Genomic DNA, 21,180 nt, shown 5'->3' on the forward strand with positions numbered 1-21,180 from the left:
GTGTGGGGGGGAGGGGGGGGGGGGTCAGGTTGAATCAACTCTGAGAAGACACGCACACACACACGCACACACACACACACACACACACACACACACACACTAACTGAACATTAATCAAAGGGAGCAGGTAGTAATCAGATAGAGCGTTAAGAGTCTAGCCTGCTAGTGCACAGCTGTGCCATTCAAACCAGCAGTCATCAGAAGCAGACAGATAGACAAAAAGCACAATCCCTCAGCACTCACTCAAGACCAGTAAAGCTTGCATGAAGTTAAAACCCAAGATACACTCACAAGAGCAATCTTGTTCACAGTTCCTATTAAAACACTTCAAACAAACATGCTTGGTATTTTGCAATATGGGTTGAAAGCGTAATCGTGAGCTCAGTCTTTTAATGGTAAATAGGTAAAGTGACTAGCATATGTGATACTTTAGTGCAACTTTATAAAATAATCAATATCCTTCTGTATTTTTGTACACACTGCAGATATAATAGGTTCAAAAAACAAATATCTGAATGTGAAGAAAGCGGTCATTGAATGAGTGAGAATTTCCAGCACAGATGTATAGTATAAGAAATGCACATCCAACAGGAAGAGGTATGTGAAGATTATGCACGGGGCATGTTCGCGAACTGAGCCAGCTCTGACTGTGGGCTAATAGCACAATTGCAAATGAGAAGCCAATCTCAATGGATTCAACATCATTTGAATGTTTCTATAATATACCAGCCTTTGTGCGTCTTTGTGTGTATTATCAATGTGACTCTGCATGTGTTCATAAATGTGTGTGTGTGTCTTTATTGCCTTTGCCCATGAATTTGCCTCCCTATATATGTGCGTGCATTTTCAATGAGCGGACTTTGCATATAGTAAACTGCGATCTGCTGTCTAAAGCAACAGGGATACAGGCCTATACACATGCTGTTCCAAATTTGCTGTTTAAATACTGTAAATGAACTTTTCAAAAAGCAAATGGCAGTAAAGAGTGAGTGCTTCATAGAATGTGTGTTCTTCTGCATGAGTGTGCGCATGTATGCAAATGTACTTGCGTGCAAAACAGAAAAAGTGATTACTTCAGTGTGTGTCTCTTGTTACTGTGTGTTTGTGTTGTAGCAGATGCCAGGCCCTTGGGTGGCATATGGCCGAGTGGCAGAGCTATCAAACGGCCAGTGCTCTGTGTGTGTGTGTATGTCCATGTGTGTGACAAGCCAAACGGCTGGGGCTTGAGTAGGATTTGAACATTCATCCAAAATTAGACCCTCTATATTCATCACCTTTGACATACACACACACACACACACACACACACACACACACACACACACACACACACACACACGCACGCGCACACACACGCGCGCACACACACACACACCTATGTTTGGCACAGAGGGCTCTGCTAATTTGTACACAGAGCAGATGCTTGGAGCGACTGTACTAATTAACACAAATCCATACACACAAATATACAGATGTATGAACAAGCACACAAAAAATAATAAAAAAAAAACAAAACACACACACACTTTCCTGAACAGAAACACTACACAAAGATTCACACAGATAAATTAGAGAAGTTTTGCACGAATACAAACATACACAAATGTAGCAATAGTGGTTTGTTACTGCACACTGGCAGCTATTTCACTACACTATTATATATCAATTAATAGCCAATACCCATTTTGCACGTACAGTAATTAAAAGTAGGGCTGAAAACTTGGTGAGGGCATTATATACACACACATTATATATATATATATATATATATGCAAGGTGTCAGGTAAAACAAAAATAAAAAAAATGTAGGAAAGCAAATTCCACCATGATTTTGTCAGGGATCCATAGACAGGAGGACCACCAGGACATGGGTAATATTGTGGGTAATATCGTAATACTGTTGGGCAAAGCAGTGGTTAGCAGTGGTTAGCAAGACATGCAAGGAAAGTTCATGCATTAAAGACATATGTAACCAAATTTCTCGATAAAATATATGGAAGTATATGGAAACCTGTGTACAAGACTGACATTCACTGCATGTAGTGCAGTTTAAAACAATATCAATGACCTTTCAGTGCTTTGAGAGGGTGATATTGTGACCTTGTCTGTCTGAACAAATCCATGTTTGCCTCAATCTGTTAATGGGCACTGCATAACATATTAACTCGCATACTGGCCTGTGGTGAACCTGATACATAAACAAGCACTGGGTACTATATGTACCCAGTAAAAGCCTATGGCAGTTTTGCCAACTCTATACACTAGTCTGCTAATGGGCAGACATGGTCATGCTCTAATGTCAACAGACATTTACCCATAAACAGGTCAAAACAAGTGAAAATTACTCCATACTACATTAGATTAATTAACTAGCCTATGTCCTCCACAAGTCCTCCACACAGTTATCAATGCGATCCATACTTGCTGGCAAAGGTTATTCACTCATATACTGTATGGTACATTAGATACATAAACAACTTGTGTCCTCAATAAAGGCTCGAGGCATTCAATGCACTACTCTGAAAAGTGTTATTTCCTCATGAAATAAGCTATCACATCACATAATTTTCAAGTAAGCCAGCGCAGCCGCTGAATGACTTTTGACTTTTTGCAAGACCTGAAAACAAACAAACCAAAAAAAAAAAGTTAATGAAAACATGCAACACACAATGTACTCAGTAAGAGCCTACAGCATAGCTGTATGAGGCCTATCAGGTACAATTTTAGTGTAGGCAGTGTTGTGAGCCAGGGAAGCCAGGAAGATGCCCAGTACATACATATGTCTTTAAATATTATACAATGGAACCAGTTTTGTATATTATAAAGCAAAGTGCAGAGGTATACCAACAGCAAACAAAAGCAGTTCAGCAACTATGGAGAGAGATAGATATACATGCATACATACATTAAGAACAACGAAAGCCACTGGTTGTCAATGCAATCCAAGCAAACTCAGATTATTCCTTTTTGATGTGATTCACTGGATACACAAACTGGGCTCATAAGAAGCCCAAAAGCTACAGTTATCACCTCTACAAACAATAAAGTTCAACTGACAATTCACCGCAGAGATAGTAAATAAATAGCCTGTGCCCTGAACACTTCTCTGAATTCTCATACAGCTAGTGTCACATGCGTAAAAGGTTACACATTTAACAGAGGACGTGGTTATTCTATATAGTCTATAATGTTGTTGCCGTTGGGGAAGTAAATGTACTCGTTGTGTCTTTGCTTAACTTTAGCTTGAGGACTTGTTGTCACTACATGTGTTGTTCTGATGAAAAACACTCTCCAAACAATGTGATTACACTGTGGCCTTGCAGTGACTTGTACACACCGCCTCAGAGTACGGCAGTCAAAACGCACTAAATACTCACATGTGCGCATGGAAAGGCACGCTTTTGTGACAAAGGCATATCACCCATACGCATCAGTGATACGGACACCGCATATATACACACACACCCTGCAAAACCCAAAACATAGAGGGATTGAAACGACACAGATTCAAGAATGCACACAAAAAGATGCTCATACACATCCAGATACACACACACACAAAGAGCTGTAGGGATACTTTGACTTAATTTGTTTATGCTGGAGTTCCTGGAAAAGATTGTGCTCAAGGCAGCACATCTCTTCTGCATGAGAGGAGATGACTGGAACTGGTCTGCCTCTCTTCTTTATGTCTGTCTCTTCTCTCCTCTGTTTTTATCTTTTGTCTTTCTCCATTTAAGACACGCATGCCTTCTTTCAACATGAACTGTAGCCTCTGTTTATCTTTCTTCCTTTTATTTTACATCTTTCTGGCCCTCTCGATAAATGAGTCATTAAGTCTCTGAGGAGGCATAAGGTCTATGAGAGCCACACACACACAGTCATGTCTTAAGATGTACAGATACTGTATGTATAAATAAAAGTGAATTATATAATGGAATTGAGGCCAAATGCCATGAGAATCACCAGAATACAGACAGACTGAGCAATTTTTCAGCTACAACAAACACACACACTGGGTCAAGATCAGGGCACTGGAGCACTACGAGGAGCCACCGAGACCCACAGGATTGTGGGTTTGAGAAAACCTGTTAAAGCAAGACATCATAGAATTTGCTATGAGTGTGCAAAATATACTTTATGTATGTGTGTTCTAATAAACACTGTTAGGAAAGACAGACTTCACCTGACTCTATATTTTTCTCTTTTTATAATTGTCTAATTATTTATCACTGGATGCTGTTCAAAGGAGGGCGTAGTCATTTTCTGCCTCCTTCTCTACACCTGTCTCTTCTAGTAAACACATGCACAGCATGCCATGTATGTGCTGATTTTACTCCACTCCTTAGCTTTGCAGAACTGAATCCCATTGAGCCTTGTGATGAAACAAAAACCTTCCCTCACTGCCAAATCAGCCTATTTCCCCACTTAACATATCAGACTATTCCATTTTTTAAGATAGACAAGTCCTTTTAAGGGGATGAAGGGTTAGGATTATACATCACTGGCATCATACCTACATGTGCATAAAAAAGCAGATACGTATTAATTTGATCTGCACTACAAAGTTGGCCACACTAACTTTTGTCCAGTGTAAATGCAACGGCTGCACTGATTAAAATGGTGACTTCCCCGCTCACCAGCAAAAACCCCCCTTTCTGTTTCTCCAAATTTTATTTCTAGTTTGATTTCAACCACTACAGTAGACTGCAGATTTGCATTAAGTGATCTACGCATTCTGGAAAAATCAAAAGACTTCAAATAAGAGAGTAAGTTCAGGAAAAGAAACACACACACACACACACGCACACACACAGGTGGCCATTAAGCATTTGATCCTCCCTGCTTTCATTCAACACAAGCACCATGTCATCAAGTTATCTGACAAGCCCTCAGGGTACTGCTCTTTCCTTTCAAAGCTGGATTCATTTTAACAATATGACAGAAATAGATGTGACTGATAGAAATAGATGACAGAGAAAGAGACCAGAGGGAGAGAGGGAGAGAGAGAGAGAGAGAGAGAAACACAGGTCTGGGTCATTTTAATTTAAAATGGGTGTGTGGGTCTGCTACGCTTCTGATAGTTGGTTTATGCAAATTATGTAAATGTGTGTTAAATGACTATGCTAATTAGGTAGACTGAGTAACCTGAGGGAGGAAAATGTTGAGTAAAGAAACTACAGTCCTGAATGACCAGGAAATTCATTCACTTAAAGAAAGAGACAGGCCACTGCTTCTGCCCCACAAAGTGACTGCTGAAGTTTTAGAAAGTTCACTCAATGATTAAAATACAGATTCTCTATTTTTATACAGGCAATTGTGTGTGAGAAAAAGGCTCACTACAATTACTTCAATATTGATCAAGCCACTGAAATTCACATTATGGCTTAACAGCGTGAACTACGGTATTAAGGGGTTCTGAATGCAATATTAATTTCAAGGGTAAAATTATTTTCCTGATAGTTAAAACCCACGAGGAAGCAGGATAACCTACAAGAAATACCTTATTAATGCCTCAAAATAAGTGTGTTGTCCGCCACTACTAACCAGGCTTTGTACTGACACACCACTTTGCAGCAGGTTCACTCTATAACCTTTCTGATCTTCACACCAACAATAACCTGTGCTCATTCACCTTTTTATTTGCTGTTTCGCATGCAAAAAATACAACCACAGAAGAAAAAAAAACATGTTGCTGAAGTCAAAAGAAAGAGAAAATCCCTGATTCTTTTTTACTGTTTAATGGGCTTACGGTCCACTTTTTCACTGGCAGGACTACAAATAACTATAACTCGCTTCAACAAGTCTGGGCTCTCACACGTCAACACTCGCAGACAGATGAGCAGCGGTGAAAACGGGAAGGAGGAGGGAAGAAGAAAGAGATGAGCACAGAAAAGACATGATGAGACAGCAAGAAATAGCAGACAGGTAAAGATGGGTGAAAAAAAATTGACAGTGCAAGTCTAGGTTTTCAGTCAAGACAGACAGTCTTTTCATCCAGTCAACAAAAATTTACAGACTTCTTAAGGTGAGAAGAGAGGCTATAATGTGATGAGAAGAGAGACACCACTAAAGAAAAAAAAACGCACAGGGACCAGTGACCTGCACTCACTGGGTTACAGCAACGTTCAACCTAAAAAGACATATGAATGCTCTTTCGACAGATAGCCCAATGTGCTTGACACATATATCTTGCCTCTTTTCACCACAGCATGTGTTACTGGAAAACACCACCGATACATCTTCCACACAAGCTGAATTAAGTGTTGAACACCTCGGTCAAAGCTTTTGCACCACTATACAGTGATGCAATTGTACACCACAACTGTCATGCAATGGCACATTACACAACCTAATCAATTGTTCTTTCAAAAAGCATTGGAGAGATTTAAACATTTGCATTAAAGTCCCATCAGTTTTACCTATATTATATGATGTATAACGCAAACAAACGTTTGTGTCAGCCTGACGTCTTCCTTATGTTAAATGCAAAAACACACCTCGTTGCTGAACTGAGAATTACTGGAGAAAAAAGTCAACATCTAACTCTGATTACACCAATAAACATAAAAGAGTTTATATTTTATATGTAAGACCTTTAATTGGGGCTAGAGTGTCTTACAACAAGTGAGCAGGTAGGGAATTCAGGTTCAACAGGAAACCCTTATTGTTCCCGATATGATTATGCTTTTAATTTAAATGTACCGATGAACAAAAGTTCCAGGTGAAAGTTTCCACGGTGTAGTTCATTGTTTTCCAGTAGCTGGGTTGCCATGGCTTTTCCTTCGTTGCCTCACCTAACGATGCCTGTTAATTACAGCAATTTATTAGTCCAAAACAGCCAATTAACAGGCCTTCAGCACAACAAGCAAACACACTAATCTACACGCAACACATTGAGAGATGACTCCACCAAAGATTATGAAGAAAAATGAAAATGAGGGGCCACTGATGTGAATAGGTGTCACATTTGAAAAGGGTCTTTGTTTTCTTTTCTCCTGTTTCGATTCCATAAATATTCAGTTCTTTTTTTTCCTGAGGTGTTTGTTTTTGTTCTTTTGTCTCACTTTCTCCTCTTCAATATGCGGAGGCTCTGGTTGTTTTCTTCCCTTTATCTTTCAGTTATTCTCTTCTTTATTCTCCAAATCTGTCCACGGTGTTTGGAGAGAGCAGTGAGTGATGATCTTGGTGTGTTCATATCACTCTTACAGCAGTGCTTCAGTGGCAAAAATGATACTAAGTAAACAGCAGACGTCCTTGTGCAGAAAACGAGCTGCTACAATGAAAATACTGTACCAAAAGGGGGGGAAAAATTTCAACAATTAAAGGCTAGAGGAGTAGGTATTTTCAAATGTCCCGATTCTGCTGGTTTTGTAAAAAGGGCTGGGGTTTTCCTGTTGTCTTACACAGTTTCAGGACATTTCTCTCTTACATTAATCAAAATTACATGAATATGAGTCTAGAAATCGTCAAACAACCACTTTTTTGAATTAATCATGGTAAATGTCTGACAATAAAATCAAAGCTTTCTCTCAGTAAATATCTAATTTATATCTAACAGACGTGCAGTTTTGTCATATTAAGCTCCAGCATGGTTGACTGCAGTTTTATGTTTGCACCTAAATGTTCTGTGTCCTTCCTAAATGTCACTCGTCTCCCCTGCCTGTCTCTCCCTGTCTCTAGACATGGCTTCCCCCTACTCCCTCCCTACTCTCCCAGCTCATGGCTCCTTAAAACTGTCTGCACACCTGCCTTCAATCAGCATGTCAACCTGCTGTATATCAACTCTGCTTCTTCACCCATTATGGGTGCCAGATTGTTGTTTCAGCTACTGTGGTACACTCAACTTCTTGGGCAGCTCACTCCCAGTGAATTTCTTGAGAAGTTGTCGATTCCCTGTTTTTTGCATGCCGACACTGTTTTTCCCCTGCGCCCGTGGTTCACAGCATTCCCGTCTGTCTTTCCGGCTGCTCGCTAACCTTCCCCTCACCTCTCTTTCACTCCAGCGGCCCACGCCGTCACCCTTGCCTCGCTCTAGCACCCTCCATTACCTCTTATCCCCTCCTGTAAATCTCTGGACATCCCCCCCCCCCCGATCTCCATCATCCAACCTCTACAAGAAATCCCATTCCTTTTAACCTAACTCTCTGTGGCCGTGTTCTGCATTTGGGTCCCCACTCAGTGATCGTAACAGTTGTGTATACACAGAGATGGATTATTGATTACATGTCAACACCAGATTTATAGTTCTGTGGTCGTCTTATTGGTGGTGCATTGAGATGATTTCTGGCAGTGAAGCGTTTATTTTTTATACATTGTAAGTGACAGAAGTGGCTTACTGTCTCTGTTTCAGAATGAAAGTGTCCGTAAAGCAATTCCTTTGGAACTTGAAACTGATTTCAAAAAACAAGTTTGTCAGTAATTACTAATAAATAGCTCAGAATCTACAGAATTTTCTATGATGTATTTACAGATAAAAAGGAAACTTTACAAGTTTGTCAAAGATGTCAGGATGAGACTACTTCAAAAACAAATCCTGTCACACAAACACATACAAAGAACATAACAAGGCTAAAAAGCGCAATAAACACACTATTTTTTTTGCAGCCTTCGTTTAAACTCTAAATTCTTTATTCCTTACACACAAACACACACAATGCCTGCAGTCAGTTAATATATCACCCCCCCCTGCTGTGCCCCAGTTTTTGCAACTCAGCTATAATGAGAATAAAGCCTTAACAGTAGTGATCCCACATTTGGCCCTATACACACAGCTCATTTACAGAGACACGTGTGCAGTGTGCGTGTGCGTGTGTGTGTGTGTGTGTGTGTGTGTGTGTGTCTCACGAATGTAAAGTCACTACTGTTACTACAGTCTTGCACGATGCTCACATGCAGACAAAAAACTAGAAATAGGCACCTTAAGGCAGGAAATAAAAAAAAATTTGTTTGAATTACATTAAATGTTACCATCAAATTTGTGTTTGCATACAACTGGTCAGTATTTATTTTTTACTAGACTTAAGTTTTTTGTTTTCCCTCCTTTGTCTAGTCATTTGCACACTTTCTTCGTGTGTGTCTTTATGACGCTTAAGATATCAGTTTACAGAAAGCACACAGAATAATGGATTCTTAAATACATCTAAACAAGGATGTATTTTAGATTTTAGCAATTCAGATTCTGCTTATTGGTTCAGTTCAAACCTGTGTCCTAAAGCTCCTGTGTCTGCGCCTGCAAGAGCAGTTAGTTAGTGATTGCTGACTAAACTGATAGAAGGCAGATGTGGACTGAAATGTTACACTGATGTTATTAGCCCCTGGAGGGGTCCTCAGAGATGAAGAAATAGATGGATCTCCCAAACTCTGGCACTAAATCTCTTTATCTTGGGAAGAACAGTGCAGGTTTAACAACTCATGCAATGTCAGTGACACTGAAGAATGCCTGCCTCTGTAAAAAGACCACTTTCCAGGAACAGAGAAAAACATATATATCCCCAATGACAAACACACTGGGTTACCCACAAAGACAAAATAAGTTTTTTTTTAATGCTGGGACTGGTAACATTATTACAAATTCAACAACAAACAGTTTTGATTTTCAATTAATTTTGATTCATTTTCTTTTGAAAAATAAGTTATACGAGTAATAAGTGGAACAACAGGATAACACAATGGAAATAAGCAGATTCAAAGTTCAAGTTGTTTAACATAGCAACATGGATAGAAAAGACGAATTTAGCATTTTGCACCATGGTGATATTTTAGTAGGTTTAGTTATTGACAAAATAATGGAAAGTATTTTTCTTTTAAACTGCTTTGGACACATGGATAACCTGTAAACATACATTGCTCAAGATAAAAGCTCGGCAACTACTAACTAAAATCAATAAGTAACTGCAAGATCTCAAACAGTGTTAACATGTAATTTACAACTGATGATAAGCTCTCCACAGTGTTAAATGAGAAGCTAAAGTAGCCAACAAAGGAACATGTGTAGTTTACATTTATCAAGGCAGTGAATTAATTCTACAGAGATTGGCTGAGTTAGTCCTCTGTCTTGACAAAGTATGTGAGACTGTGAATGTGTGATACTGTGATAAGCTGAGATTTAAATAGGTGGGGTGAATCCAATGGCCAGTCTTAAAACACAAATAACACTCACACACTAAATAACTTTTTTCTTAACCCAGATCTGCCTCTCTTTCCCTTGTGTGTTTGTCTGAGTGCTAAATAAAGGCCATTAGTTAGCTAGGTTGGGCTGTCTGGACTGAACAAGAAATGAACCCAGGATGAAGTTGAGATCCCAAAACAGCATGGAAGGAAGGCAGAAAGAGAGAAGGAGCGAAAGCAGAAAAAACACAAATAAAAAACACAGGTTTAGCCTGGAGCCTGAAACCACGCATCTGAATTTCCATATAGATTGTAGTGAGTTTTGTTGAATCAGGCGTCTAATATTTCTAATGACAGACTATGTTAAGAAATCAGGCACAGTCAAACAATTACTAGGGCAGAGAAGCCTGCATACATGCATACATAAGAACACATATATTCACAACATTTGCATGCTCACACACTGCAAGGTTCAATGATAGTTGAGACATTGAGACAACTCACTGTAATGGCAAATGCATACGTACTAATATAGTAACCGCAAACACAAATACTGCGCAGACACAACATACAAAAAAACCCAAATGTACAAAGGCATGATGATGCTGATTTGTGATGAAGTGATCCCATCCTGTACAGATTGACAAATTAACAACAATCCCATATTGATGGCCCAGCAAATCGGGGAAAAGCAGGTATTGTACTCTAAACCAATCATCAGTGTTGATACGGTTGTACAAGAAGGTCTGAGTTGCACCTGGCCCTGGCATGCGTTCATAGGCCCAACGGAAAAAAATCCAAACAACCTCTTTTTCATCGATTCAAGAAATACATTGCCATAAAAGCAGTCATTACATACATCAGCAAAGGGCAGAGAAGGCTCTAACCACTGAATCACTAGCTGTCTGTACAGCTAAATGTAACAAGTACTGAAGAGAGAAAAAAACCCAAACAAGAAGTGAGTTCTAAGTCTCCACTTATCCATCTTACTGATAAATGCTTGTCAGTCTGATACAAACAAAGCTATAAGGTATGTGTTGGCTATACAGGCTTAGAGGACATCTGGTCCCAAGAAGAAAAACGATTAGGTCCCTGGACACCACCTGGTGCTTAAGTGTGCACCACCCAATAGATAACTTGAGAGAGGCCCAAATTGCTCCGGGCAATTGATGGAAATGCACAAGAACAAGGGAGGTAGCATTTTCAAGTTGTTTCTTAAGAGTTCTTTGCATGAACATGCCAAAACAACAGAAAAACAGCTAACTCCCTTCTGGTACCATATATGTTTATTGTTGAATATTGCCTAATGTTAGTAATTGCAGCCATTTTCGCTTCTCAGTCATTCCTAGTTGTTCATACTCCTCCTACTAAGTAGAAAACACAACATGTATATATTCTATCCTACCGTATATATGGATGATTTATTCTAAAAAAGAGAGAATTCACTTAGCCAGCCAAGCAGCTGCAGAAGATAGAGGGTAATACACACAAATAATCACAAACACACATACCTTTCCAAATGGGCCTGGCTGAATGGGAGGCCTGTTGACTGAATCAGGAAGCATTCACGCTCCTGACGAGGAAACCATTTAGCAATACAAGCCCTAATACCCCTTCCTCATTCATTTCTCTGGCCCCTTTTCTCTCCCCCTCCACACCGACTGCCTCCCACCACTTCTCCATTCAGATGTCAGTCACATAGCATGCTGTTACAAAGAGGTAGCTGCAAACCCATGTAAGTGTGTATATGAGTGAGAGTGTGTGAACCTGTCTGTGTTGATGTGTGTGAATAACACACAGGCTGACTGACGCCTTTGGCCCAACAAATGGAAGCAATCAACAAGCCATTATAGCACACACTGTGTCACTTTGAGAAAGAGTGTGAGAGAGCGGGAGGGAGTGAAAGAGCAGATATTTTCTTGTGATTTTATTATAAAAGGAGAAAAAATATTTCAACAAAGCAGGCCAAGTGAGCCATTAAGATTTTTTAAACCTCAATCTCCATTTCCCAATTCAACTCAGTTTTACTAACTGAACTTATCCAACTTTTTGAAGCTGGCAAAGCAGATACTGCAACAACAAAAAAAACCTATTTCTTTTCCTTTTTGGCTACGCAACATTGGGACTTTGAAAAATAGATAGAATGATTCATTTGAGTGCAGTGATTATATTATTATATTTAGTTGTTTTTAGGAATGAATAAGTAGTTTCTTTTAATTTCATTTTGAGGAATTGAACAGGTTTTGGATTAGTTTTTATTTAGTTTTAGTGTTGGGTTAGTTTTTCAAATGTAATGAGGAAAGCCTCGATTCATAGTAGCTGAAACACGTGGGATGAAAGAAAGCACCGAAGCATCATTTGCTGTGTTCGTGGAGGCCTTGATGTCGTGCAGCTGTCCAACTGTGAGTGAACTTTAGCAGTCACCTGCTCCCTTGACTTCCAGAACTTTTCATGCGCTTCTCTGTGGGTGCTTCTCAGTTCTAATCAGTGGGATTTTTCTGTTTTAGCTGTATCCCACAAATGTCACCGTCGCTCTTCTTCATAACACATTTACTTTTGTCTGTTACAAGGTTGTAGTCAAAGTATCCCCATACAGGACTGAACCACTTTGTGACTGAAACTTTTTAGAAAGTCCTGATTGAATATTGAGCTTCTTCTTCTTCTTCTTCGGGGTTTTACGACAGCCAGCATCTGCTTTGTTGCAGTGCTGCCAATGTCTTGAACTTGCCTGTAACTGTGTCATCTTTTTGTAGATGCTTGTTTTTAGATGTCAAAAAGAGCAAAGCAAAGTTGTATAACAACCCCTCTGCAAATGAAGGAGGAAAACTAAAACTAAGCTGATTTTACTTGCAATTCTATTTAGTTAGTAGTTAGTATAGTATATATTTAGGTTAGAAGTTCATAGACTTGGACGGGATTGTTTATCTCTGGAAAAGCAACTCTGCTCAGGCAGTTTTGTTTTCTTAAGGTTCGGCATTAATGGCGCTATAACTGTATCACAAAATGGTTATTACTTGTGCATTATACAAGCCTTAGATATATGTTGATGATATCTGTAAGTGTGCTGCTGACTGTGTGCAGACACAGTGTGTAAAAAGTAAAGCAGACGAGCAGCTCTAAGGATGAGTGTGATCAAAAAATCCTTACTGAACAGCCTTTAGCATGTCTGAACTCAGACACACACACAAAAAAAAACAAGCCACCTCAGTAAAAGAATGTTTGTGTGTGCTGTAGGTCTCTAGAACAATTACAATGTAGCTATAATGTGTTGTTGCATAAATTACAAAAAAAAAAACTGTGAATATTTCAAAGACAAATGTTTGTTTGGCACCAAATAGACTAAGTAATTACGTAGGCTCACATGACTGTTTGTACTTTTGTGGGACCATACATGTGTATGCGTTGTGCAAGTCCCAGTTGTATAACCTTGACAGATTGAGAGCATGCATACATGGCTATAGTTCTCTACTGTACAGTAGCAGAGGAAAATCATGTCCTTGGCAAGCAGCATTGCAGTGTGGGTGGAATATCAGTATACACACACATACACACACTGGTCTCATTCCATTTGTTCCATTTCTGTTGCCTTTGATCAAACAGGAGGTGCAATATTACCCAGCAGACTAAGATATTATATGCATGTTAGCCGATTTAATGCCATGAAGGAACCTCTTAGTTGTAGAACCTTTTTTTGTCTATCAATTTGTCATAGAGAGCTCCTCTCAATATTCATCAAATACTCATACTTCTTTTTAAATCTGGGTTCAAATGTATTCTCATTGTAACAAAGTGACTGCAGAATATTACCTTTTCAGGATGCTGTAAACTTGATAGCAAACTTCACCTGATCCTTTATTATCTGTTTTCGAATCAAACAACATTTCCTCTAGATTGGAGTACTATCCAAAGTAATGAAGCCCCACACTTTGGGTTAGATTTACCAGTTGCATATGGTTGGACATTTTTGCATTTGTCAGATATTGTTTATTTTGCAAAACAGACCAACGACTACATTTGTTACCATTCATCAAACCATTAGTAACCCTATCCCTCCATGTTAACCAGTGCAGTGGTACATTTTGAAGACCTATCCAAAATATTCTTCATTTTTCCCCAAATAGCTGGTTAAAGTTTATGTGCTGCTGACAACAGTATTGTCTCTAGGTTTGGCTGAATATTGTTCAAGTGATCATTACTATCATTGCATATCTTTGTTCTTGCGTCTCTTTGTCTCTGAACTTGAAGGGAAAAGTTGTTTTGATTGTTTGTGCTTCTAATAACTGACAAAGGCGACAGATCTCTTAAATTTTACGTTATTATAAATTTGGACTTGCTTCAGTCTTATCTATTTCATACAAAGTAGTCTTCTGGATCCTTCTTATAACGCAATTTAGGCAAAGATTTCCTGGAGCTTTTCGCACCTCATGGGTTCAATCCCTTGGATGTACCCCTCCTCTTGCCATCCTGTATACACTTTGAAATGGCCTATACACAGTGTTTCAAAAACAGAACGCAATGTGGCTGCAGTGTGGCACGAGAAATTACGACAAAGTCTGACAAAAGCAGGAATCTGTCCGCTATACAGGCTTAAAGGATACCTGGTCCAAAAAAGGAAAATCGATTAAAAAAGTATTAGGATGATGATCGGCCCAGTAGTAGACACACACACACACACAGGACCAAACGCATGGCCCTCCAGGCTTACGTCTGACGGGAATAATAAACCTCCAAAACTACCACAATGATAACATTTTCATTTATTGCTGAGTCCATCATAATTACCAAATTAGAGGTTGCATAGTAGTTGCAGTTATCAGCATAAAAATAATGGCAACATGATCAGCTGTCTTTGTACGACAGCAACAAAAGAGCTCAACGAACAGCACTGAAGCCTCTAAAGCTTAACATTTACATAATTTAAGACAATTCCAGAGCAATGAACCATGAGGCAAAAAAAAGGCTTTCACAGAATAGACTAGAAATAGAACAGAAACAGACAGACAAGCGGAAAGACAAGTAAAGAGAAACAACCAATATTTTTGTTTCTTTTTTCCTCTTTCCACTCCCTCCTTCTCGCCTTGAATAGTCAGTTAATTACCAAAATAGGAGAAAAAAACTGTGGCAAGCAAATGTCAAGTTTGACAAAGAAGGAGGTTAGCCTTTCACAACAATGCAAAACAACAGCAGCTTAAAAAAGCCATTCTACAATATTAAAGTAATTAAAATTGCCAAAAGGGAAAAGAGAAGAATACTACTTGTTTAGCTCAGCAACTTGCGGAAAAATTGAAAAAACAAGTGATCTGTTGGGGAGAGAAAGAATTGTTAGACTAATTAACATTTTTTTTTTTTCTTCAAATGATAAATAATTATGTCAACTTCTATGAGGCAAACTGTGATTTCAGAATAACTAAAGGGGAAAGTTTATTGAGTGTAATTATGTGTTCTATTTTCTGAAAATGCCGTTTTTCTCTTGATAGTCTTTAATTATCAGCCATTCATTATCAGCCATGAGTCATTTATCCACCTATACCTCCCCTCTGTATTTCCAACTTCCAGTTTTCTATCTTGCTCCCTTTCTTTCTGTGTCTTGTGTGTGTGGGCAGGTGCATCGGGCCATGTTGACAGCTTGTCCCTCCTCTCTTGCCGCAGGGAAAACTGTCACCACTGTCATTCAGGCCTCTGAACAGAGCATGGAGAATGTATGTGTCTGTGTGTGTGTGCTCTCAAGAGACTTTGACAATGTGGGGTGAGAAGGGAGAGGGGCTTTATTAGCTCTGCCAGAAACAGCTGAATGCACGGATACTAACACACACACTCACTCAGTTTGCCGAGAATGAGTTAAGCATGATGGGAGTTTTACTGTCTCAACCTGGAAGGTAAAAGCCTTTGGGGAGCAAAACTTTACAACAGATGACACGATGATGCAGCAAAAGGAGAGAAGTCTGTATATGTGTGTTCATACTCTTTTTCTAACCACACACACACACACACGTATGTACTGGGGAATAAACCATAGCATTGTGTATCACCTATGACTCTCATTGAATCTCACAGAGGAATAAAAACAGGAATAATTACTTTTAATGTGAACACAGAAACAGGCACAGCGGAGGCCTACAGGTGAAAGAAAAAAGGCTTTAGACCATAAAGTTGCCAGCCTAAAATCCTCCAATTAAATGGTGAACAGCCCTCCAATAACTACTTAAGAGCTCTGATCAAAGGTAGAAAATATTGGCTGCACTGGATGATCCCATATATAAATGTGTCTGAGTGCACGTGAACAAAGGCAGACCTGGTAAACCGCAAGCATGTTCATAAACCTTGGTTAATTCTTAACTGTGATTCAAGTAGAATTTTCAGACATCTGGTTGCTAAAATGCAACTATTTGACCCATAAACTACGTCTTGGGAGCAAAATAGGTTGGAGATCGGAAGATGTGAAAACCATACCGGAGTTGTTTAAAGGGTGAGGCACCACCACTCATGTGGGACCCAGGCAGCAAAAAAAACAAAAACAAGCAGGAACATGAATTCTGAAAGAAAACACAACACTCCAATATGGCTCAGTAGGTTACACAGTCGAGGCGTTAGAGAGTCTATGTGTGTGTGTGTGTGTGTGTGTGTGTGTGTGTGTGTGTGTGTCCAGTGCAGGGCATTGGCCCTCGACAAAGTGCTCCGCCAGCTTTCTGCCCACTGGTCTTTTCATTGCTGATGGATGGGCCTTGTTCAGCACCATCTGGCTATAGGATATTTCACATTAATCATCACAAACACGCACGCACACAGGCACGCTACACACACACATACACACGCACTTACACACACACACACACACTTCTGTCCCTTAAACATACACACACCAGATGAGTACAATTGTCTACATGTAAATGAACGCACAAGGAAACGAAAGAAAGAAAGAAAGCCCATTTTTTTCCACATTTATTCACAGCTAGCCACAGGAGATTAAAAAACAAGCTGGATACTAAAAAACAAAAAAAACCCAATTCGTTCATTTAAAAAATTGCTTCATTTGGTTGGTAGCCTGGAGCTATGAAGCAATAAGGCCTCACTGACCCACCACACCCCACCCTGACTCAGTCTTTATTAATGACCTTTTCAAACCTACAGGAGGATGCGGATTAACAATAATGGCTTTAAAGACACCAATTTCTCCCTTCCCTCTAGATCTGTGTGCTCTCACGGTCTCGGGCACACACACACACACACACACACACACGGATGTGTTAGTAAACACATAATATCCTTACATAAACCGTAAGCTGAAAGGCCAGACACCCAAGGGAATTAAATATAAAATGAGGGACATTATCAGACTTCATTTATTTCTATCTAACGGCTATATGGGCTTAATACAAGCTGATTTGCCTCTACATTTCCACGGTGTATGGACATGGGCAAGGACAGGCATAACCGTTGTTGATCTGAGAGGAAGCATGCTTGACATTAAATTTATTATCATTAAATCATATCTCACGGCTATCTGGGTTTGTAATGCAAGCGGATTTATTTGCACATCTACACAATCTATGGAAAAGGAATAAGACCTACAGGAACATGGCTGTGTGTTGAGCTGCATGGAAGATTTACGAGAAAACTTGTTTGACATGTTAAAAATATTTATGTATGAAGGCTATCAGATATCATATAATAGGATGGGATTACTTTTGACATATTTTTTCCACAAAATATAGTGAAATAGGCAAGGTTATCAGTAAATTAGTTGACATTTTACTCTGCTGGGGATTAAAAACATATGATGTCATGCAGTAGAAATAAATGTGGCATATCAGAACAGAGTAATCATTTCATCAGTGCAGTATTCTCTACTTAATGTAGTTAAGTTATATTACATGTGTATTATAAACATAGCTGTTAACAATAATGTGCCTTACAGCGTTAAAAAAAACAAAATGTAATGTGCCAAATACAAATGAAAATAATATCATCACAAATGAATATGGAAATTTGAAAGAAAAAATATATTCACAGATTTTTATGACTAGATTTGTAATACTGACTTCTTGCAGAGGGCAAGAGTCTCTGACTGCAGCCATGTTTCATCTTTAGCCTTCACTTTGGAATGGACAGGGGCTTCGTCCCTGAGGATCCCAAGCTGCACACTGGCTCGGTGTGAATTAAAAGGTCTAAGAACTGGCGAGACAATATGGCACCTTTAAAGTGGTGCTTCAGACAAAATCTGTCTTTTGAGAATGAAGAAACACTCATCCCTTATATGCTCTGTATTTTAAGAACAAAATTACTAAAAAATGCAGATAACATACACAAACAGTGAAGAAGAGGATTTTGCTGCAGGAGTGATTTAAGAAACTTATAATATTTGAGTACCATGATAACTTCTTATGAATGCCTGCTGGTGTCTTTTATGAGTTTCAGCAGTGGTTTATTACCTGCATTGATTCATTCAGAGACCAGAACTTTCACTATTTCTTCAGTTTTGTAGTGCATTCCAGGACATTTGCAGCAGCATAATTTAACTCCTTGAAAAACTGAAACCTTGATGAATCAATGAACAAACTTGAGAGCACAAAGGGGTGTGAAAGATGGAGATGCTCAGCATAGCAGGCTCAGTACAATACACTGTCACACAGTTTCTAAAGTCCTCCAGGAGCCGTACATGAGGAGGAAGCATGTTAACAAACACCAAGTATCTAATTTAGATGCAAAGGTGTTAATGTATTATAAAGACATTCTCTTAACTTTGCTGAATTCACATTCATCGTTTGCGGTAAGTGTGCGCTTATGAACTCACTTATGAGCATGCGGGTTCCAAATGTACTATTATTAGTGTGCCTGTGCATGCGCCTGCTTGTGTGTTCGTGTGCGTGCGCGAGTGTGTGTTTCAGTGTGTGGGAGGCAAAGATCCATGCCTGCCACAGTGAAAACGTGATCTCTCTTATATCCTTTTAATTAGTGTGTAACATATAACAACAGCACCACAGGCACAAACTCCTCTAGAGGTGAAAACTCTGCAAAAAAAACTTGGCCAAGTTAAAGCTTCGTTACACATCAAGCTTCAATCACCAACATGTTAATATTCCCTCTGCAGTAGCAGGCTGTCGCCTTCCTTGTACACTTTCCTTATTTCTCATCATGATAGACAAGTATTCCTTTATCATGTTATTTACATGATCACAGCATTAAAAAAACAAAGTGTGAAATACGTTAGGCTGGGTGTAGCCATACAGAAGGACCAATGATCGTCTTCTGTCAAAATCAATTCTCTTTTTTTTTTTCATGATGGCAGAAAAATGTGGTGATGGCTGTTGTCATGGGATTGTCACTTTCAGAAGACATATTTATATAAGAACTTAGCACACAAACACACTTACACACCACTGTCACAAGGGTCTCATCATCATAAGCATGCCTGAAGAGAGTCATGTTCAGTCTGCTGTCAGATGTTAACCTCATAATGTATGAGCCCACACACAGAAATGTAAGAATATGCACACACACATACAGTTGATTAGATTTATCTCTGACTTAAGAAATCAGTCTCTCACTCACTCTCTTTCGCACACACACAAGCACACGCATGCACACGCAATCAGGAACAAGCACTTGAGCTGTCCTCATCCACTAGATTGCTGACAAGAGGCATCCATCTTGGAGAGACAACAAACTCATCACAGCCATAAATACAATATGGTGATGGTGACCTACAACTACTCTTGATGTGAAGTGAAGGGGTTTGGTCTATAGGTGAATGAGGCTGAATACTCAAGCCTCTCCAAGGCAGATGCAACAGTGTACAATGTTGCAAAGAAAGCATTAAAGACAGCAGTGCCCCAAGGACAAACATTGAAAGATGTCTTACCTTGTGGTCGTAGGGGTTGTAAGAATGGAAGAGTTGGGACAGCTCTTTAGTCCTCTGCTTTTTCTGTAGACAATACAAAAGTAATTTACATTTTAAAAGGCATTCAGATATAGCTAAAAAAGTCTAGCACGTGCTTTATATTTATGATTTAATACAAGCCATTCATGGCTATGTGCACACAGGCACTTGTCATTTTGCCCTTTCTATGTGACTTCCCTCTGAATTTTCTGGTCTTCCTGGATTTGTTTTGTCTGTAGCATTGTTATAGACCTGTAAAGCCCATTTTTAATACTGTACATATAAACTTGACGCCAATACATGTTCATTAGTATCAAAGATAATAAAATATGATGTATAAACTCAGTATGTCACACTGTCTGTTGAACGGGGGACAAATTAATCATCTGTCAGTAATACTTATCAGGATTTAGATACTTCCTGTATCTCACTTTTCATACATTTCCCTACAACACTAATGATCTAAAATGTCGTTCCTTGGTGTTTCCTCTTCCTCTTTTGCTTGTCTCACAAAAATTGCATTAGGTATAAACATGGACATACTGTACAGTTTCACTCATGTAAACTTATTGGGTCACTTAAGCAGAAGGAAAAAAACCCACCATGGCTGAGAACAACGCCTACAGTAATTCATTAAATCTATAAAATATGAATAAAGAACAGAGGGAAAAAAATACATTAGTTTGCCCACCAGCAATGGCAGAAAGTATTTCTCATTTTATTCCCACTTAAAGTCCGGCCTTAACCTTGCATGTCCTTAATGTGTAATGAGATGCACAAGCGTGAGACATGACTGTTTGATGTGTGGCAGTTGTTAATGCAATCAGTTACATGAAGCCGACGCAGTTACAAAGAGTGCTAATTAGCTCGCTGATTAGGCCATGTCTGGCTAAGGGGGAAGGATATATGTATATGCTACTGTAGCTAAAGGGAGTATGCATTCATTGCCATGCTCTCTCCTCTTCCCTCTGTCTGTCTTTCTCAGTGTATGTGAAGGGCTGGAGTCAATGTCCTCGGGCCAGATCTGTACATATGGAGCAGAGCAGACAAGCTACAAGTTGCTCTGCTATCACACACAGGCATCATTACAGCGTGACAGACAAATGCAGCCTCGGGATAAGCGCAAGCAGCTTGAGGATGTGGGAAAGAGAGGGATTGATGTAGAGAAGGAAAAAAAAAATCTATTAATGTGAAAA

At 39.3% G+C, this 21,180-nt stretch overlaps 1 protein-coding gene across 2 annotated transcripts in view; it reads right to left on the reverse strand.

Annotated features, from left to right (window-relative positions):
- cdkal1 (CDK5 regulatory subunit associated protein 1-like 1) overlaps window positions 1-21,180 on the reverse strand; it is a 227,002-nt gene that overhangs the window by 33,240 nt on the left and 172,582 nt on the right. For both annotated transcript variants that reach the window (XM_070835216.1, XM_070835217.1), the window contains exon 12: window positions 19,967-20,029. In XM_070835216.1, coding sequence (XP_070691317.1) covers window positions 19,967-20,029 — 63 coding nt within the window. The remainder of the gene's footprint in view (window positions 1-19,966; window positions 20,030-21,180) is intronic.

Source organism: Pempheris klunzingeri, chromosome 8 (genome assembly GCF_042242105.1).
Source record: "Pempheris klunzingeri isolate RE-2024b chromosome 8, fPemKlu1.hap1, whole genome shotgun sequence".
Classification (NCBI taxonomy): Eukaryota; Metazoa; Chordata; class Actinopteri; order Acropomatiformes; family Pempheridae; genus Pempheris; species Pempheris klunzingeri.